This window comes from Cavia porcellus, unplaced genomic scaffold, assembly GCF_034190915.1.
Source record: "Cavia porcellus strain 051 isolate PalLab524CR breed Dunkin Hartley unplaced genomic scaffold, mCavPor4.1 scaffold_23, whole genome shotgun sequence".
Classification (NCBI taxonomy): domain Eukaryota; kingdom Metazoa; phylum Chordata; class Mammalia; order Rodentia; family Caviidae; genus Cavia; species Cavia porcellus.
In genome coordinates, this window is record NW_026947506.1 from 13,719,591 (window position 1) to 13,738,218 (window position 18,628).

The 18,628-nt window shown below is 36.7% G+C and overlaps 1 protein-coding gene across 3 annotated transcripts in view; it reads left to right on the forward strand.

Moving 5' to 3' along the window:
- The window catches only part of LOC100726437 (zinc finger protein 709-like), a 28,523-nt gene extending 19,567 nt beyond the window's left edge, over positions 1–8,956 (forward strand). For 2 of the 3 annotated variants that reach the window (XM_063233821.1, XM_013143304.3), the window contains exons 2-4: positions 2,816–2,942; positions 3,136–3,190; positions 4,530–8,956. In XM_063233821.1, coding sequence (XP_063089891.1) covers positions 2,816–2,942; positions 3,136–3,190; positions 4,530–6,756 — 2,409 coding nt within the window. In that variant the 3' untranslated portion in view covers positions 6,757–8,956. The remainder of the gene's footprint in view (positions 1–2,815; positions 2,943–3,135; positions 3,191–4,529) is intronic. The other variant, XM_063233822.1, reaches the window with a different exon arrangement.
- Positions 8,957–18,628: the final 9,672 nt, after the last annotated feature.

Below are 18,628 nucleotides of genomic sequence, written 5' to 3' on the forward strand. Positions count from 1 at the left end.
TGAATCTGAGCAAACAGATTCAAAACAGCCACATTTGTTCAGAAGTATTGCACCTGATTCCAGTTTATCCTTTTTTGGCTTCTTAACTTTTCTGTGGCAGCTCCTGCCAGGACTCATGGTGCTGCGCCTGCTGAGGTACCTGTGCACACTGCTAGGGAATCTGCTAATGAGATCACTGTCTGGAGTGAATGCATAATACACACATCAATGTACCAAACTGCCTGCTTTTTCCATCTCTAAAATTGTCTTGAGGGTAATAATCAAAGTTTGTCAGCCGGTTGTGTCTCCACTGCTGTATCATATTTGATGTAAGCTAATCACATGTTCTTCAGCTTTTGCTATGCTCAATCCTTCATGGTTACTAGGTCATCCCATTGTATGTACCTTTTCATGTCCTGTGTTACATTAGTGCAGTAGCCCTTATGACTATGATTATGTTGATTTTTTTCCTTAGGATATAGTTATGGTTTGAATCTGCGTGTACTCACAAAGCATCATGGAGTCATAGGTGGAGTTTTTCAGAGGTAACTGGATCATGGCTATGTGACTAGGCCCCTGGTAGGTTTGTAAGCTAGGTGTGATATTGGGAGATAAAGCCTGGTGGGGAGAATTTTGGTAAACTGTAAAGGAAATGAATGTAGAGTGTATCAGTTGATTCTCCATTCTTGCATAAGTCTACATCCTTATGTTCTTCCATACTTTCACTTTCTTTTAAGATTTTGTCTAAAGTTTGGTTCTTGTTATTCATTCAGAGTTTTCTCTGGATTTAGATATATCCCAGGCTTGGTTTTTCAGATTTCTGTTCATTGATCTGTATTCTGTATACTGTGTATACAGTACACAGTAAATATTTTCTTGTCTTATTTTTCATGATTTTCATATATTTCAGTTTATCCTTCTAATTCTGACAGTTGCTTGGTTTCCTTTTGAGGAAAAGCTTTTTTCACATTTAAAAAGTTATTTAATTATGAATTCTCAAAACATTTTCTTTCCCATTCCAATGTTACTTAATTATTGCATATAGAATAGAAGAGTATACAACCCAGATTTCCAAATACACAAATACCTGTTTCTCCCTGAACATACATGGGACAGTTTGTGATTTCTTTCAGAGATAATAATGTAAATTCTATCACGCATCATTATTCCATGTGCATATGGACCACCGAAGTCTGTCTTCCATTCCTGAGAAAGGCTATCGGTTTTCTTGTTTAAAAGATATTGAATGTTAAGATTTTATTATACTTTACAGCTCTGTTTTCTTTTTAACTAATCAAAGGTGTCATATGTGACACATTTATTTTGGAAGTTTTCCTGTTTTTCGTGGAGAGTTTGAGACAGTCTCACTTTGCATTTCAGACCGAATATACTGTGTAGTTGAGGCTGGATCAAACTCAGGTATCAGCCTCACAAGTATGTGAGCCATGTATTGCCACACTTGGCTGTGATTTTCCTTTTTGTGCCAAATAATTTTGTGATGTTTTGGTTTTTACACCTTTTTTTTTTCTTTTTTCTTTTTATCGGTACTGGGGATCAAACACACGACCACCTGCTTGCAAGGCAGGTGCTTATGCCGCTGAGCTAAATCCCCAGCCCCTAATGTATTGGTTTTTAATACATGTACTAAATTGTATTCATCTTCTATCTCTCATACTCCCTTAGAAACTGTTATATTTGAGTGCACCATGATCACTTGATGACATTGAGATATAAGATAATTTTACATCATTTGCCTGCTTTCATTGCTTATAAACCTGTTCCATCCAGGCGGGGTGGTGCAGTCCTTTAATCTCAGCACTAAGGAGGCTGAGTTAGGAGGGTCATTGCAATTTTGAGATCAATCTGGATTACAAAGTGAGCTTAAGGCAGCCTCAATCACATAGCGAGACCCTGTCTCAAAAAGACAAAAACGCAGGCTGGGGATTTAGCTCAGTGTTGTAAGTGCCTTCTTGGCAAGCACAAGGTCATGAGTTGGATCCCTGTTCTTACAAAAAAAAAAAAAAAAAAAAAGACAAAAATGGTAACAACAACACCCCCACAACAAAAAATTTATTCCAGTAAAATTTTTTCCATTAACTTTTTTTTTTTTTGTATCAGGGATTGAACTCACAACCTTCTGTTTGCCAGGCAGGCACTTATGCCACTGAGCTAAATTCTTTGCCTTCCATTAACATTTTAATTATTATTTATATACTATACTTTATGTTCAGTTATGTTTTTTATATGAAACCAAATACAAGGTTCACTATAATCAAAGAAGCAAGGACTGAATGCCATAAATATTAAGAGTTGAAGATGTATTACCTGTAACCTATCAAAGCCACTCATTAGATACTTATGTGCTCCTGTGTTTTGTGGATGGTGATCTCATAGGCTCCTTCTATGAGCTCTGATTTAGAGGAAATGCTGATACCTGGGAGTGACCCAGGAAAAGAATCATTGATTCAGTTCTACTGTTGTATTAACAATGAGTGGCAATCTAGCATCAGAATTGCTTTCTGAAATAAATGTATGTATACATGGAATTGATGACCAGACATGGAATTAAGATTTGAAAGATTCAGTCTCAACTGTGTTGTTTTTGTTACACTGAGTCAAGGTGTCCCTGTGTGTAGTTCAGGCTTACTGAACTACATCACACTGTGAAGCCTACACTGGTTTTGAACTCATGGTAATCATCTTGTGTCAGCCTCCCAAAAGCTGGGATTACACTACCACACCTGGCTCTCAATTCAAATTTTTAATGATGGGTATTGAAATATCCCAAGCTGTGAGTCTCAACCATTCTTTGAGAAATATATGTATGGTCATTTAGGAGGCAGTGACCTTTGAGGATGTGGCTGTGAATTTCACCGTGGAGGAGTGGGCTTTGCTGAATCCATCTCAAAAGAAGCTCTACAGAGATGTGATGGGGGAAACCTTTAGAAACATGGCTACTATAGGTAAAGATGACATTTCTTTCTCATTTTTACAATTAGAGAATATGATTTTTTGCTCATTAGTGCTGTTTCCTTGAATGTAAAAATACTTTGAAGAATAGCTCAGGACTTGTAGCATTACATCATGAATCTAATTTGAATGTATAACTCTTTTGTAATAATATAATGAGTTCTTCTGTTTGTATGTACAATTTAGGAAGATCTTGTGAAGACCAGAAAGTTGAAGACTATGATTACTGGAGATATCTAAGGTAATTTACAAACACAAGGAAATAGAATGTTCCTCAGATGTCAGTGTGGGAGAAAGATGACAATCCAAGGACATCGAAGTTCAATTTAATATCACAAACATTCCAAAGATGCACAAAGCTTGAATCTGTATAATCTTAGCATTGAATCACGAAAACATGAAATTTCATTTAGGTGTTGTGTATAGTTGTGTATCACAAGAATAAACTGAGTTTTGGTAGAAACTCTCAAAAGATATGTTTCAGTATATCTATCATATTTACATGTCAGTATAACACATCCAGTCTCTAAAAATTCCTAATCTTGAAGCAGTATTTAAAGTACACATGAATTCTAGTGATTTAGTAGGTGATTTTAAGCCATTCTCTGGAGAACTGAGTCTGTTCATGACTTAACATTTTTAAAAGATACCCTCTAACATTGCTGGTTATATATTGCCACTATAAGAATCAGTACACAGATATCTCAAAAAGTTAGGAAAAAAAAAAAAAAGCAGTTCCATTTAATCCAGGCATACTGCTCCTTAATATATTCTCGAAAAAGTTAAAACCTTACTACACAGATACACACATACCTGAAAACAAAGGAGGTCAGCTAATAACATCTTAGCCCTGGAATCAGTTTATACTTTCATCACTGGATGCATGGATGAGGGAAATCATTGACAGGCTCAGAGTGTTACTGTATTTTCACAAATCGAGCACTATGGGAAGTAGATTATATAGGATGGCAAGTTGAAGCTCAGCCTTGCAGAACTCATTCATCAATGAGAATCTCTCAACCTATGAAATAAAAATACTGCAGATTTTGTGCTAAGACCTTTGTTGAATTTCTGGCACTGAAAAGAAAAAGAAAGTCCTATATATTCAACCAAAAAGATGGATAATATCCTTTTGTTAGACAAAAGAAATAGATGCATCTTTTTCCCATAAAGTTAAGTGGAAACTTCAGATAAAAATGTGAAATGTAACATGGTTTCTCTTATATGAGAAGACAAAAATTATAAAATAGTAAAGGAGAGATGATAGAGGGAAGGTTAACTTTTGGAGATGGGAAAGACAGTGTGAGGAGAGAAAGGGGAGAGTGATGGCGAAAAGGGTTTCAATGATCAATATGTGACACACATATATGCCAACTGCCCAGAATAAAGCTGTATGCTCTGTATTGCAAAATAGAGCAACATTAATATTCCCTAATGAATACCACTCTTTTGGCAATGGCTGTTTAGAAGCTATTCTCTAAGGCACTCGGTTAATACATTTTCAAAGTTTCTTAGGCATTAAACAGAGCTTGTTCTGTTAAATCTTTAATATCTTTTTATCATGACTTTTTTCTTAACAGCAGTGAAGATGTAGAGAAATGCTATCCATATAAACTTTGGAATCAATGTGAAGAAATACTCGTTTGGAATCCAGATGCTAAAGTGGACATGAAACAAGCTTGTTTAACACAAGCAAAAAGCCTTGCTTGTAAAATGCCTTTGAATGGGCATTTGTCATTAAATGTGCCCATGGTAGCTCACACTGCATCAGAGGCGTATAAATATTTGAGATCTGAAGGGAAGTTTTATAAATGTACACAACATGGAAAAAACTGCAGTGATTCCCAGTCCCATGAAAAGTATGAAAGCATAAAGGTTATAGAGAGACCTTATCAATATGATCAGCATGGGGAATCCTACTCTGATCTTAGTGAAAGAGTTCATCTTATAGAAGCCTTACTATGTAAGAATAATTTGAAAATTTCCAGCACACCCAGTGATGTTCAAAGCCATGAAAGAAATCACTGTGGGGGGAAAATTTGTGCCTGTAAGCAATGTGGAGAAGCTTTCCTTAGGCACAATAAATGTAAAATACATGCGATAACTCACATAGGTGAGAAACCCTTTGTATGCAAGCAATGTGGCAAAGCTTTCAGCACATTCAGTGAATGTGAAATACATCAAAGAGTTCACACTGAGGAAAAACGGTATGTGTGTAAGCAGTGTGGGAAAGGTTTCACCAGATACGGTCACTGCAAAATACATGAAAGAGTTCACACTGGAGAAAAACCCTATGTATGCAATCAATGTGGAAAAGCTTTCAGCACACATGGGTATTGTCAAATTCATGAAAGACTTCACACTGGGGAGAAACCTTATATATGTAAGCAATGTGGGAAAGCTTTTGGTACACGTGTTAATTGTCGAAAACATGAAAGAAATCACACTGAAGAAAAATCTTATGCATGTAAGCATTGTGGGAAAACTTTCAGCACACATATATATTGTCAAAGACATGAAATAATTCACACTAGTGAGAAACCCTATGTATGTAAAAAATGTGGAAAAGCTTTCAGCACACGTATATACTGTCAAAGACATGAAAGAATTCACACTGGTGAGAAACCCTATATGTGTAAGAAATGTGGGAAAGCTTTCAGCACACGTGGATATTGTCAAAGACATGAAAGGATTCACAATCACAATTGGGCTAAACCATATGCGTGTAAGCAATGTGGGAAAGCTTTCAGCAGAAATTCTGATTGTCAAAGACATGAAAGAACTCACACTGGGAAGAAACCCTATGTATGTAAGCAGTGTGGGAAAGATTTCACCACACATGTAAATTGTCAACATCATGAAAGAATTCACACTGGGGAGAAACCCTATGTATGCAAGCATTGTGGGAAAGCTTTCAGCACACGTGCATATTGTCAAATACATGAAAAACTTCACACTGGAGTAAAACCCTATATATGTAAGCAATGTGGGAAAGCTTTCAGCAGACGCAGTGAATGTAAAATACATGAAAGAGTCCACACTGAGGAAAAACCCTATATGTGTAAGCAATGTGGGAAAGGTTTCCACAGATACAGTCAATGTAAAATACATGAAAGGGCTCACACTGGGGAAAAGCCCTATATGTGCAAGTGGTGTGGAAAAGCTTTTAGCAGACGTGGATCTTGTCAGATACATGAAAAAATTCACACTGGGGAGAAACCCTATGTATGTAAGCAGTGTGGGAAAACTTTCAGCATACGTGCTAATTGTCAAAGACATGAAAGGACTCACACTGGGGAGAAACCCTATGTATGTAAGCAATGTGGGAAAGCTTTCAGTACATGCAGTTCATGTAAAATACATGAAAGAGTTCACACTGGGGAGAAACCCTATGTATGTAAACAGTGTGGGAAAGCTTTCACCACTAACGCTCATTGGCGCAGACATCAAAGACTTCACACTGGGGAGAAACCTTATATATGTAAGCAGTGTGGGAAAGCTTTTGCTACACGTGTATATTGTAAAATACATGGAAGAATTCACACTGGCGAGAAACCCTATGCATGTAAGCAATGTGGGAAAGCTTTCATTGCTCGTGGAAGTTGTCAAAAACATGAAAGAATGCACACTAAGGAGAAACCCTACATAATGGTTGATATGTTGCATCAACCTGAGAAGGTTAAGCTACTTAGCATGGAGCCAGGATCCTTATTTTTTAAACATCCTGAGCCTGTGAAAGAGGAGATCATAAGAGACTGTGATACACTTGCACTAGCAGGGGGAGGGGGTACCCTGCCTAAAATATAAGGGAGAAAAAGAGTCTTGTTCTTCCCAAACTTTTTCTGTTTGCTGAAGTGTTGACCCTGTGCCATGCCACCTTGCTTTGGAGCCAACTGATTATGGACTGAAGCCACAAACTGAACTAAATAAACCTCTGCTTCCTTAATTTTGGATGTTGAGTATTTTTGTCCCAGCAATGAGAAAAGTAACTTAAGACACTGTATTGTAAGCACTGTGACAGAACTTCCAAAACATGGTGCTTTGTCCAACACATGAAAGACTTCACACCAGGGAGAAGCCTTATGTATGTAACCAATGTGGAGAAGTTTTCAGCAGAAATGTTTATTGTCAAACACATGAAAGATTTCACACTGCGCAGAAACCCTATACATGTGAGCGATAAGGGAAAGCTTTCAGCAGGCAATGGAAATGTAAAATACATGAGATAACTCACAGTGGGTACCAATTCTTTATATGTGAGCAATGTACTATCACTTTCAGCACACACTGATTACCAAAGTATGAAACTACTTACTGCGCAGAAACATGTATATATTTTAAAAGATGTCCATGCACACACAATGTTAAGTAAAGAGAAGTCCCACTCACTGGGGAGATGCTATATATGTCTAGCTTGAAACATCTGTGCCAATTCTTATGTAATGGAGAATTTAGAAATGATTAATACAAAAATTTGATGACAGTATTTCTTGAGAAATTTTCGAGAAAATACAAATCCCAGTTGGAGATATTGTAAAGTACATACATTCTGTGGTTTTCAGTAAATCTTACACATCTGTTGTGTGTGTGTAGGGTTTAATATAAAAATGTTGAGTTGAAATGATCATGTATTTTTTAGTGTCTGTGTACATAATGCATAGTGTCTTAATTAAACATAATGAACTGAAATGTACTTTTTATTTTCATGTACAGTTAATGTCTGTGATTATTGTTTTAGCTTTAACATTGGGAGTTCTAGGTCACTGAAAACTTACTTTTTTAAATTGCTTTTTTTCTTGTTGAGATTTTGCCACTACATTTCTTTAAAACTTTTTGTGCATGTACTCCATATTCCATGTAACAAATGATGTTTTTGAGTTCAGTGTTTCATTTTATATGAAGATAATATATTTTTAAAGGCTTGTGAGCATGCATTTTTGATCACATGTCTCCACATGACATATTGATTAGCATGTTATGTTTTTCATATTGTGACAGATACTGCCTGTATCCTAACATCATTTTATATTATTTCATGTGTGTAATGTTGCATGTTTTTCTTTCTTACTTAATATTATGATTTACATAAATTTTTATGTTTTCTTACCATCCAAATTTTACTTTACATGTTTATATTTCAATAACTTAATTTGGTGTAAATTTCCTCACCACATGTACAAAAATGAACTATACTACTGTGGGATTCTCACTGGCAAACAGCAGCAGAAATGTAAATTATCTCCAAAAGGATATCATGAATTATAGTAATATCTCCAGAAAGCATCAGGGATGTTATCATTTGCAGTGGGCCCTTGACTTATGAACTCAATTCATTCACGGGGACTGGTTGTAACTCAAGTTGCTTTTAAGTCAATACTATTTTTCCCGTAAGAAAGAATGGAAATACACAATGCATTCTGAACTTCCCAAACCATCCCTGTTTATAATAAAAAACAGTGTGAAATAATGTGTGTAATTTACCAGAAACATAATTTTCATAGTGTATTCACTAGTTTACCAGAAACAATCATTTCATTCTGTTTTTTTTTTGTTGTTGTTGTTTTTTTTTTTTTTTTTTTTTTTTGTCTTTTTTTCCTTTTTATCGGTACCGGGGATCGAACTCACGACCGCCTGCTTGCAAGGCAGGTGCTTATGCCGCTGAGCTAAATCCCCAGCCCAATCATTTCATTCTGTACTCACCATTGAAGTTGACATCTTTGTGTTGAAGGAAAAAAGGATGAAATGGAAGGTGATTATTGTTTGGAAAGCAAGACCCATTCCATAAGAACACTGGGAATCAGGATCCAGACTGACACATACATTTATAAACTCTCTTGGCATGCTGAGTCTTTATTTAAGACTACATTGGCAGCATGAATTTTGGTTTTAACCCTTGACTTTAGTTCTAAGTTCAACCTAAACTTGCAGTCGTAATCCAGGTTGTTCTTATGTGAGTGTGGTCAATACTTCAGGTTCTGCTGTATCAATAACACTACTTTGAAAAGGATTTTGTCACCTGTGGAATTATTTTCGGGAGGGGTTTGCTATTGAATATACAAGGTGAATGCCTTTATTTTGTTTCCTGATCCTATGATGCCATTTTATCTTGGGTAGTCATTGTTTTTACCTAATAAGCTGAACTAATGGCATGAAAGAAAATCTAACTCCTGTGAGCTAGCAGTCAGTTTGGTAAACATGAGTTTACTAAGTTAGAATTCAGATTGTATTTTATTTTACCAATTTTTGAGATAAATTGGTACAGTGTCATTTGTCCTTTTGTCTCTGATCTTTGAGGCATGTAACAATTGCCTTCATACACATACACTGGGTCAATGTGTGTACCTGAGTTATAGTCCACTATGGATTACAGAACAAGACCCAGTGGAGGGTGGAGAAATAAAGAAAGAAAAAGGTACTTAACAACAAAGAAAATTCCAGATCCTAGTGTATTCACTGCTGATGTTTGTAAAGTTTGTTTATATATGAAGGCAACAGCCCCAATGTATTAGCTGATTAACTTTATTTGTTCAAATAGGAAGGGAGTTCAGGGAGATGAGGAGGAAAGAAAGGAAGGGGAAAGAAAATAAGGTGGTTTAAAGGGAAAGAAAGGGAATGGGGAATAAAGCACAATCAAAAGTGACATACAAAGTTATAAATTCCCTATGATGAATGTGATCATTGTATATGTCTATACCAGTAAACTTAATAAAAAATAAAAACCTATGGTGTGAAAACATAAATAAGCAATGCATTCAATCCCCATAATATAGTGAATATAGACTGCCCTAAACTATGCTTAGATGCATAAATCACCCACAAATTGTGTAGTAGCATCTAAAATTATCTATTTTATATCTGACCCATCTGGTGTCATTTGTGGAATATACTATACTATAGAGCACAGTGTCCATCTTTAGACCATACAACATGTGGCCCAGTTTCCTGCAGCACATTCACCAAGAAGATATGTTGCATGCACTGCTGTAAGAGCTATTAAAAATATTAAACTATAAGACAGTGTGAGCACATTTACTTTTCCATAAAAAAAATCTTGCTGGCCTTGTTAATGGATGCTTGTAATTCCAGCATCTCAGGAGGTCAAAGTGGGAGGAAGAAAAATTGCGTCCAGTTATTCTACTTAGTGAGACTCGGTCTGAAGTTATATATGAAAGTTCTGCAGTTGTAATCCAGTGATTTAGTACTTCTAGCTTTATTGCCAAGTGTCAAAATTATTTTAATCCTAAAAATTACATTTCAATATTTGTTCATTTCTCATTTGACTACTTAACAGTTTATCATGAGCATCACTCTGGCAGTACAATTTTATGTAGTTGCTGTCCTGAGCATCCTTGAAGCAAGTGCCATTTTATTCAGTTGATTCTTCTGATGGATAAAGTTGATAAAATTATCATATTGTATTTCTTGTTATAGTGTCCTATAAAAATTATTTTTAAAATATTCATTTTTTGGTTAGCCTATAATTAAAAAATTGGAGTGGTAGGTGGTTAATATAAAAGGTCTAAGCCAAATGTGTTTCCTTTAGTCTGAGCATCAAAAGAAGCTGAGGCAAGATGGTCCCGGCTTTGAAGCTAATTTTGACAAGTAAGCTAGATGCCTTAGCAAACTATGAAACAGTTGTCTTTATACCTGCATTTGAGGCAAGGAAAGAAACAAGTTTAAGTGAAGAACATATCCCTAGGTTAGGGGAAAAGAAAATCAGTCTTTCAAATCATGATTACATTGCTCAGGAATTACACTCTTCATGGTAATATTTATACAGAAGTCAGATACATCCCAACAAAAACTGAAAAATTAGTGAGCTAGGCATTCCAGTTTCTGGATGTGGAGATATAAAAATTTTTGTTTTCTGCATGCTGTTAATGATTTTGGTAGAAAATACAGTAGAATAACAACATAGTAAAGACATTATATAAAATTTAAAAACGTCTGCACAGACATGACAGCCAAAAAAGCATAAAGAAATAACTCAGGATGGGCAAACTTTTACCTGATATTCCTCAGATAACTAATAGCTAAAATAAATAAGCAAATGAATTGAATACCCATTTCTGAGTATTTAAAAATTGCCAATATATACCTGAAAAAATGTTGAGTATTTTTACCCAGTAGAAAAATGCAAATTGGAACATCATCTCATCCCAGAAAAAAACATATCTTAGTAACTTTTTTTTGCTGCTGAGACAAAACACCTGACACCCAAAATTAAGAAAAGAAAGATTTATTTAACTCACCGTTTGTGGAAGTTTCAGTCCATAATGAGCTGGCTCCAAGGCAACATGGCAATACTGCAAGGCAGCAGTCAACAAAAGCAGCCAGGGCAAAATGGGGTAAGAGTAAGCCTCTTTTCCTCCCATACATTTACACAGGCCATTCCCTCTCCAGGGTGGGGTGGTACTCAAAATTGCCTGGCCCTCCTGTTGTACTAGCTGAGGGTGTTTACAAAGTAGGATCCTGTCTGGCTGATAAGTCTCTCAGTTACATTTCTAAACTTCTCAAATTGATACAATGTATCAACTAACAACACATGACTAACAACTCAAAAAATTTTTTCATGAGGCTGCAGGGTAAAAGGAACACTTCAGCAGCATTGGTGGGAATGTAAGTAGTTTAGCCACTATGCAAACCAATGTACACAACAATAATAATAAACCTAAAAGTAGTAATTACTTTCAGTGTAGTGCTTCCTTTTGTGGATATCTTCCTCAAGGAGTTAAAGACTTCATATTGCAGTGATCCATGCTAGTCCTGTTTACAGCAGCAATATCCACTTTTCTCTTGGGCAGCAGCAGTGAACCCTGCTCTTGTCAGCCACGAGATACTAATGTTAAACAAGACCCTTCAGTGTACTTTCCTTAATGAATTGTACGGGGCATTTTAATATGAAATGACTATATTAGATAACTTCTTGATCAGTCAGTGTTGGGAGACCACTACAAAGTGGCTCTGAGCAGGATTTAAATTTTACTAATTGGCTTTCTATGTTTATCTGTGAGTCTGTCCTAGACCTAGGCCCCTTGCCTGGTGATGGGAGCTGATTCATAGTAAGTGAACCTCTATGAATCACTGGTCCTGGCTGAGGCCTGGAGTGGCCTGTGAGGCCAGAGATACCTCAAAAGGCAAGATAAGGCCACAGCTGTAGACATTCTGGCTCTAACCCCAATTAACTCAGTAGAGACAAGTAAGTTAGCTTGCAAAGATTACTCCTGCAGTTTCACTTCTACCATATCTTCATATAAGACAGTTCCACTAATTGACTTGATTCATGACTTGGAGATGTCTGTGAAGTGACTGCCAAGGTCCTGCTCATTGCCTGCAGTTTCCTCAGTTTCTCTGCCCTTTGTCCTTGGTCCTAATATAAGTGGACTGATCCAGTGAATCCTTTGTTTTTACCCTCGAAGTCTCAAGCTTAATTAAAGCGTTTTGACCCTCCTGGAGCCCTAAAAATCATAGTTTGTTTCTTTTTGTTTAACCTCTGCCATACACTCGTTTGGGAGATCAAGGATCTAGGACAGAACCCACTAGGTCAATATGAGCATGAAAATGTAGCAAGGGCATCACTGTTATGAAATTTAGTGTATTAAATACATATCAATATGTTTTATTTCCACTTTACATCTTAAAGGAATATCTGTAAAGACTTCAACTTTATTGAGGTGATGCACATAACACCAACCTCATTAAATTCTCTTTTGGGTTTAGTACTATAGTCAGTGTATTTCAGTGAAGGATTTATATACACATGTATACAATGCTTTCTTCTATGTAGAGTATCATGTCATCTGCAAATAATGATAATTTCTTTCTTTCCTGTCCTTATTCCTTTTATTTCTCTCTTGTCTAATTGCTGTGGCTAACATTTCCAGGACTATATTGAATAGGAGCGGTGATAGTGGACAGCCTTTTCTTGTTCCAAATTTTAGAGTGAAAGCTTCCAATTTTTGTCTATTTTTTATGAAGATGGCTGTTGGTTTGTCATAGATGGCTTTCATCAGATTGAGGTAGAGACTATCCTAACTTTTTTGCAGTTTCTAATTTCCTCATGAAAGTTCTTAAAAATTTCCCTTGAGTAATCAAAGTTTGCATACTCCTACAATATGTGTGAAAGGGCTTAAACCTGGGACACCATTGACTACTCAGTTGAAATTAGAAGCTTAAAAACAAGAAGGACCAATAAATCAAATTTGATCCAAGGAGGAATTCTTTGAAGCCCAATAAGAAATCCCTAATAAAGTTATTTAAAGGCTGAGCACTGTTTAAGACACAGGTGGGCTTGAGGTGAGACAAAAGTATGGTGAACCAGTAAGATTACAAGCATAATTTTTCAGGCAAAGATTAAATCACAAATGGGGAGGCAAGTGGGCATGAGCACAGAATAGGAGCTCTTCCTGTAGGAGCTTAGGTTAGTGGTCCTTCCTGGCTTTCTCTAAGTTATTGGTACCTATATCGAATATCAGTCCCTGATGTTTATCCTCAGGAAGCATGTGGTTGCATTTTGTCCTGAAGTCTGGCCCAAAGTGGAAGTGCCTGACTCCCCCACTGTTGTGAGGTATCTCCTCTTCTGCACTGGCTCCTTGAGGGCCTAGACCTATCTGATTACCTGTAATATTTTTATCTAAATTAGGTACTTACAACAATAACTTACCATTGTGCCCTACCATTTCAGACACTCCACATCAGTTATTTTCACAATTCCATAGTTGCTGTACCATGCTGCAGCTCTAGATGTTCCCAGGGGAAAGAATGGAGGCGATGGGAAAATAGAGATGAAAGCTGAGGTCAGGTGGAACTCTCTCCTGATAGGAGGAAAGGAACTGCTATACGGCTGTAAGGATGTTTATTCATACATTTAGTTAGATAAAGTCATGTGACATCATTTTGCCTAGCAATGCATTGCTTTGATTGCCTTGGGGCTTGGTGTTCTCTGGGCTGGAGCAGCTTGTTCAAGTGGCTCCCCCCAGGTGCTCTGTTCTTGGGAAGGCCTTGCTCCAGCCCCACAAGTGTGATAAATCTCCAGCTTCAGCCACTCAAAAAAATAATTCAATACAGATTTTTTCTTTATTTCAGGTATTTGTCTGACATCTTTTATGAATTTGTGCTTCATGCTTCAAACCATCTCCAAATTTCTTATTTATTTCCCCCATATGACTTAGGGTAGCTTCAGTGATATTTCCATGAACTTTTGGTTCATTTCCTCTTTGAACGTCTTGATTTACTTTATCTTTTCATACAGTTCTAGTATTTGCTTTCCTCTCAAATTGTGCCTGCTTAATCTGTATTAGGAGAGTCAGGAGACCTTATGGTTCTTCTATTGCCTTCAACCTTCCAAACGAGTGAACAGTGACGGCTTAAATAAAGAGACAAGAGGTATAATTTTAGGGCTCCAGAAGAATCAAAACCCTCTAGCATCATTTGAGATTCTCTGGGGGCTGAGAAAAAGAATTTCTCTGGGTGTCCTATATTTATTTGGTTTTCAAACAAAGGAAAGGAATACTGAGAACATTTCAAGGAAACTGAGCAGGACCTTGGGAGTCAACCTCTCCAAGTAGTAAATTCTGCTAATTAGTACAACTGTCTTATCTCCAGGTTGACATTTACCACACTAGTCTCTAGTTAATTTAGGTTGGAGTCAGGTGTCCTTAGCTGTGGCTTTATCTTGTATTTTGAGGGATTCCAACATCACAGGCCACTATAGGGCTCAGCTGGGACCAGTGATTCATAGAGGTTCACTTACTGTGAATATGCTGTCTCCAGACATGTGGAATGGGCCTGGGGCAGACTCAAAAGTAAACATAGAAAGCCACTTGATTAATTTTAATCCTGCTCAGTGACACTTTGTAGTTGTCTCCATCAGTTAACAAACAAGTAAAGCAAAAATACAAAAGAAAATTCCTTTTGTCCTCTGCTTCACTGATATTGTTTTTCTCTGGCTCTCAGTACTATTGGCCTCTAGAATTGGCTGAATCTACATCTTCAGCTTTCTGTGTCTCAGGCTTTCACACTACTATTGATATGTTGCGTTTCTAGTTACAGGCTGCAGATTTTGGGTTTCCAGCTCCTTTAGCCATGGCTGCTAATGCCTGATAGTAAATATATTTTTTACAAATAGGTTCTGTTGATTCAGAAAATTCTAATTTATAAGAAATGAAGCATTAGCTAACAGATATGAATCTCCTAATTCTCAAGTTTGATAAAGTTGATGAAGGTCATTTTGATGTAATGTTCTCACACAAGTGTGGTTTTCTCTTTTAATAAAACAACAGCAACAATGAGAAACTAAAAAATTAGTGAAGGCTAGAAAAACGGACAAGCTTTTGATTTCTAGAAGTAACAATGTTCACTTTTGTGTGATTTCTCCATAATTTTTAGTGAGGAAAAACTAGCAAATTATCTCTCAGCCAAAGGGGAAATATTTGGAAAACTATCAATCATGATAATCTTTGGAATGTTGTCAGGTGTCAGGACAATCGTGTGTTTCAAAGATTCCATTCTGTAATGAATGGGGCATGTCCCTCACCTACCTCTGTTTTTTTTTTTTTTTTTCTTTTTTTTCATTTTTATCGGTACCAAGGATCGAACTGCTTGCAAGGCAGGTGATTATGCTGCTGAGCTAAATCCCCAGCCCCTGACCTACCTCTGTAGAAAAGCCCTTAGCCAGAAAGCTGAATGTATGCATTTCACTTTCTCAAGTCAAATATGCAGTGTTTAATGGATATTTGTATGGCACATTAAGCCATTTTTGAAGTAAAGAGAGTTGTCTTCCCAAATTAGAGAATCAGAGGATTTAAACAAGGTTTTTGGATGCTCTTCTGGCATTGAAATATTAGGTCAGTTTCACTCAAATATTGTGCACATTGGACTACTATATATGTAGTTGTTTTCTATTCCAGGATTATTTGAGGCACAATTGTAAAAATTCAGACTTTTTGAACACTGATTCAAATTTTTTTAGAGCTAAAAATTGAACTCAGGACATGGCCCCACATACACAAATGCTTTCCCTCTGAATGTTACTCCTAGCTCTCTGAATTACACTTTATTTGCAATATATTGTCTGTTTGTAATTATTTTAAAAGTTTATGTGAGATAGAAACATTAATTATTTATTATTATTTAAAATGTTTCTTGTAATGAAAAGAGGAAGATAGAAAAAAATGTAATGTTTTACATGCATGTCCCATCTTTCCATGATGAAGATAATTATGTACCACAATCATATATTAATACAATTAAAACAAATAGATAAAATATTTTATATATTATATAAAATTCTTTTATATACAATTACTTCTGAAATCACTAAAGATATTAGATAACCAGTTACTAGAATACATGTTTTAAAATCCCTCAAAGGATAATTTAGTTCTCTAAATATCGACTAAATAAGCAAGAAACATTAATAGTGTGAGGTTTCTGAGAAGGCAGGTAGTAATCTCAAAGGACAAAAAATGTTCAGATGAAAATTTCTCTATGATTTCTCCAGATAGAAGTCTACAGTGATCAGGGCTGGGGATTTAGCTCAGTGGCATAAGCACCTGCCTTGCAAGCACTCGGTCGTGAGTTTGATCCCTGGTACCAACCTAAAAAACAAAATGTACAGTGAAAGAGTCTAATAATAATCCCATGTTGGTGAATTTGTGCAAAGTTGCCACTTTGAATCATAATTCAAATTGAAGAACAATTTTCATCAGTGCAATAAATATATTTGACCTATTCATTGATAGCAATTTTGGTACTGGGTATATTCAAAGATAGCTCTAGAGAGATAGAACCATAAAATTGAAATTCTTTAATGGCTTTAGTGACTCCTTGAGTTGGCTTTCTAATTTGATGAGACCCAAAGATGCCAATGTCTCTCCTGATATTGAGGGGAATACTGATTGTTCCTGATGTGAACTGTTTAAGGTAATACCAAATGTAGACCCATTTGATTATGGTACCCTATCTCACCACTTATGAGATGAAAAGAATTTAGTGACTCCATATATGAAACTTCTGAGTACTTTTTTTTAGCAGACTAGAATAATAATGATAGTGGCTGGTTACTCCAGCAACTCTGGAAAAACTAGTAAAGAAAAACAATGAACTAAAAATACTGTCTTGGTTAGATTTTTCTCAATACTGAGAAAAAATACCTGAAATCCAAAATTAAGGACAGAAAGGTATTTTTAGCTCACAATTTGGGGAGATTTCCATCTGTACCCAGCTGGCTACAAGGCAGAGCGGCACCTGGCAGAGGGCAACAGTTTATGGCAATGGAAGACAACAAAAGGAACAAGAGCAAAAGGGTTAAAAGGGAGAGGGGCAAGACTTTCTCTCTCCCTTATACTTTATTCAGGCTACACCCCAGAGTGGGTGCAGCATTCACACTGACAATCCCAGCAGTATGCTTTTTTTTTCCAAGTTCAACAACTTTGTTAGCACCCTAGCAGGTACAGTGACCCCTGGACAGGGGTCTGAGACCTTGACGATCCAATGCAAACTACAGTATGTGATTCAGGCCCTGAGTCGGTGCTTGAGTGTCGACAATGCATCCGGTCCCCTGAGGGAACTCAGAAGGGCACAGCTAACAGGTAAGTTGTGGCCCCCAGCTGATTTGTTCAGAGAGACAGAGCATAGAGAAGACGCCTCAGAGGCAGGATTAATGAATCGGATGTAATCAGTCAGGTCAAACTCAATGACTCCACTAGACACACCTACAAGTGTACTTTACTAATCTATTACACATCACTCAAGCAAAACAAATTGTTAACAAGAGTAGCACATTGTTCCAAACAATGTATTATTTCTAGGAATATCGAAGTCCTGAAAAAGCAGAGTTTCAATCTTTGAAGAGTGAGCTACAGAGCATGGTGAGCATAAGAGTTTGAAGTCTTTTGTGGTCCCTGCCTCATCACAATTAAATAGTTGAGGTTGAGGAGTGTGGCTCCATTTCAGCCATCATTCTGACATCAAGCTCTTCAATATGCTTATTTTCAGAATTCAGGTTTTTTTGTTTGTTTGTTTGCCCTGGATTTGTAGCAAACTCCTTTGAAGGAGTGGAAATGTTTTGGAATCTTTCCTCTTTATTCATATGCAGATCATCATTGTTTTAATTTTAATTTCATTTACACAATAATTCTGCCCTTTTTGAGGAGGGGCGTGTATTCATTTTCTTGACTGGAAATGATTATATGGAGATAGTGTGAAAATATTTACTACGAAGCCTGCTGTTTTCACTCCATAATATTACTCTGTTAAACAGTCTGCTCTCCCTCTTTTCCATAGTGCCCTTGCCTAACCCTGGACTCCGGAAGTTTTCTGACATCAAGGGATTGATTCTTTCCTAGAATATTGATCGTAGAATCTTCTGAACACGTTTGTGTCTCATATTCAGGAAAAGTCCGATGAGTCATGAAGGAAAACAAAAGCAGAATTGAAAAGGAAGGGATAAAGCCCTTAAATGCAAGTATCCTTCAGACAAAGCGAGTTTAATGTTGTACTAGACAGCCTGGCCCCGAAGTCCCTGCTCTATAATCTTTTATTTGATAGCCACTTTGAACAGGTAGGGATTTCTTTCTCTCCTTATTTTTGGCTCATAAGAAGGGCAAGTGACACAGCTCCAATCAGTGATGAAGGGGCGGGCTGTATGAACTGTCCAATCAGGTGCTCCAAATTCGGA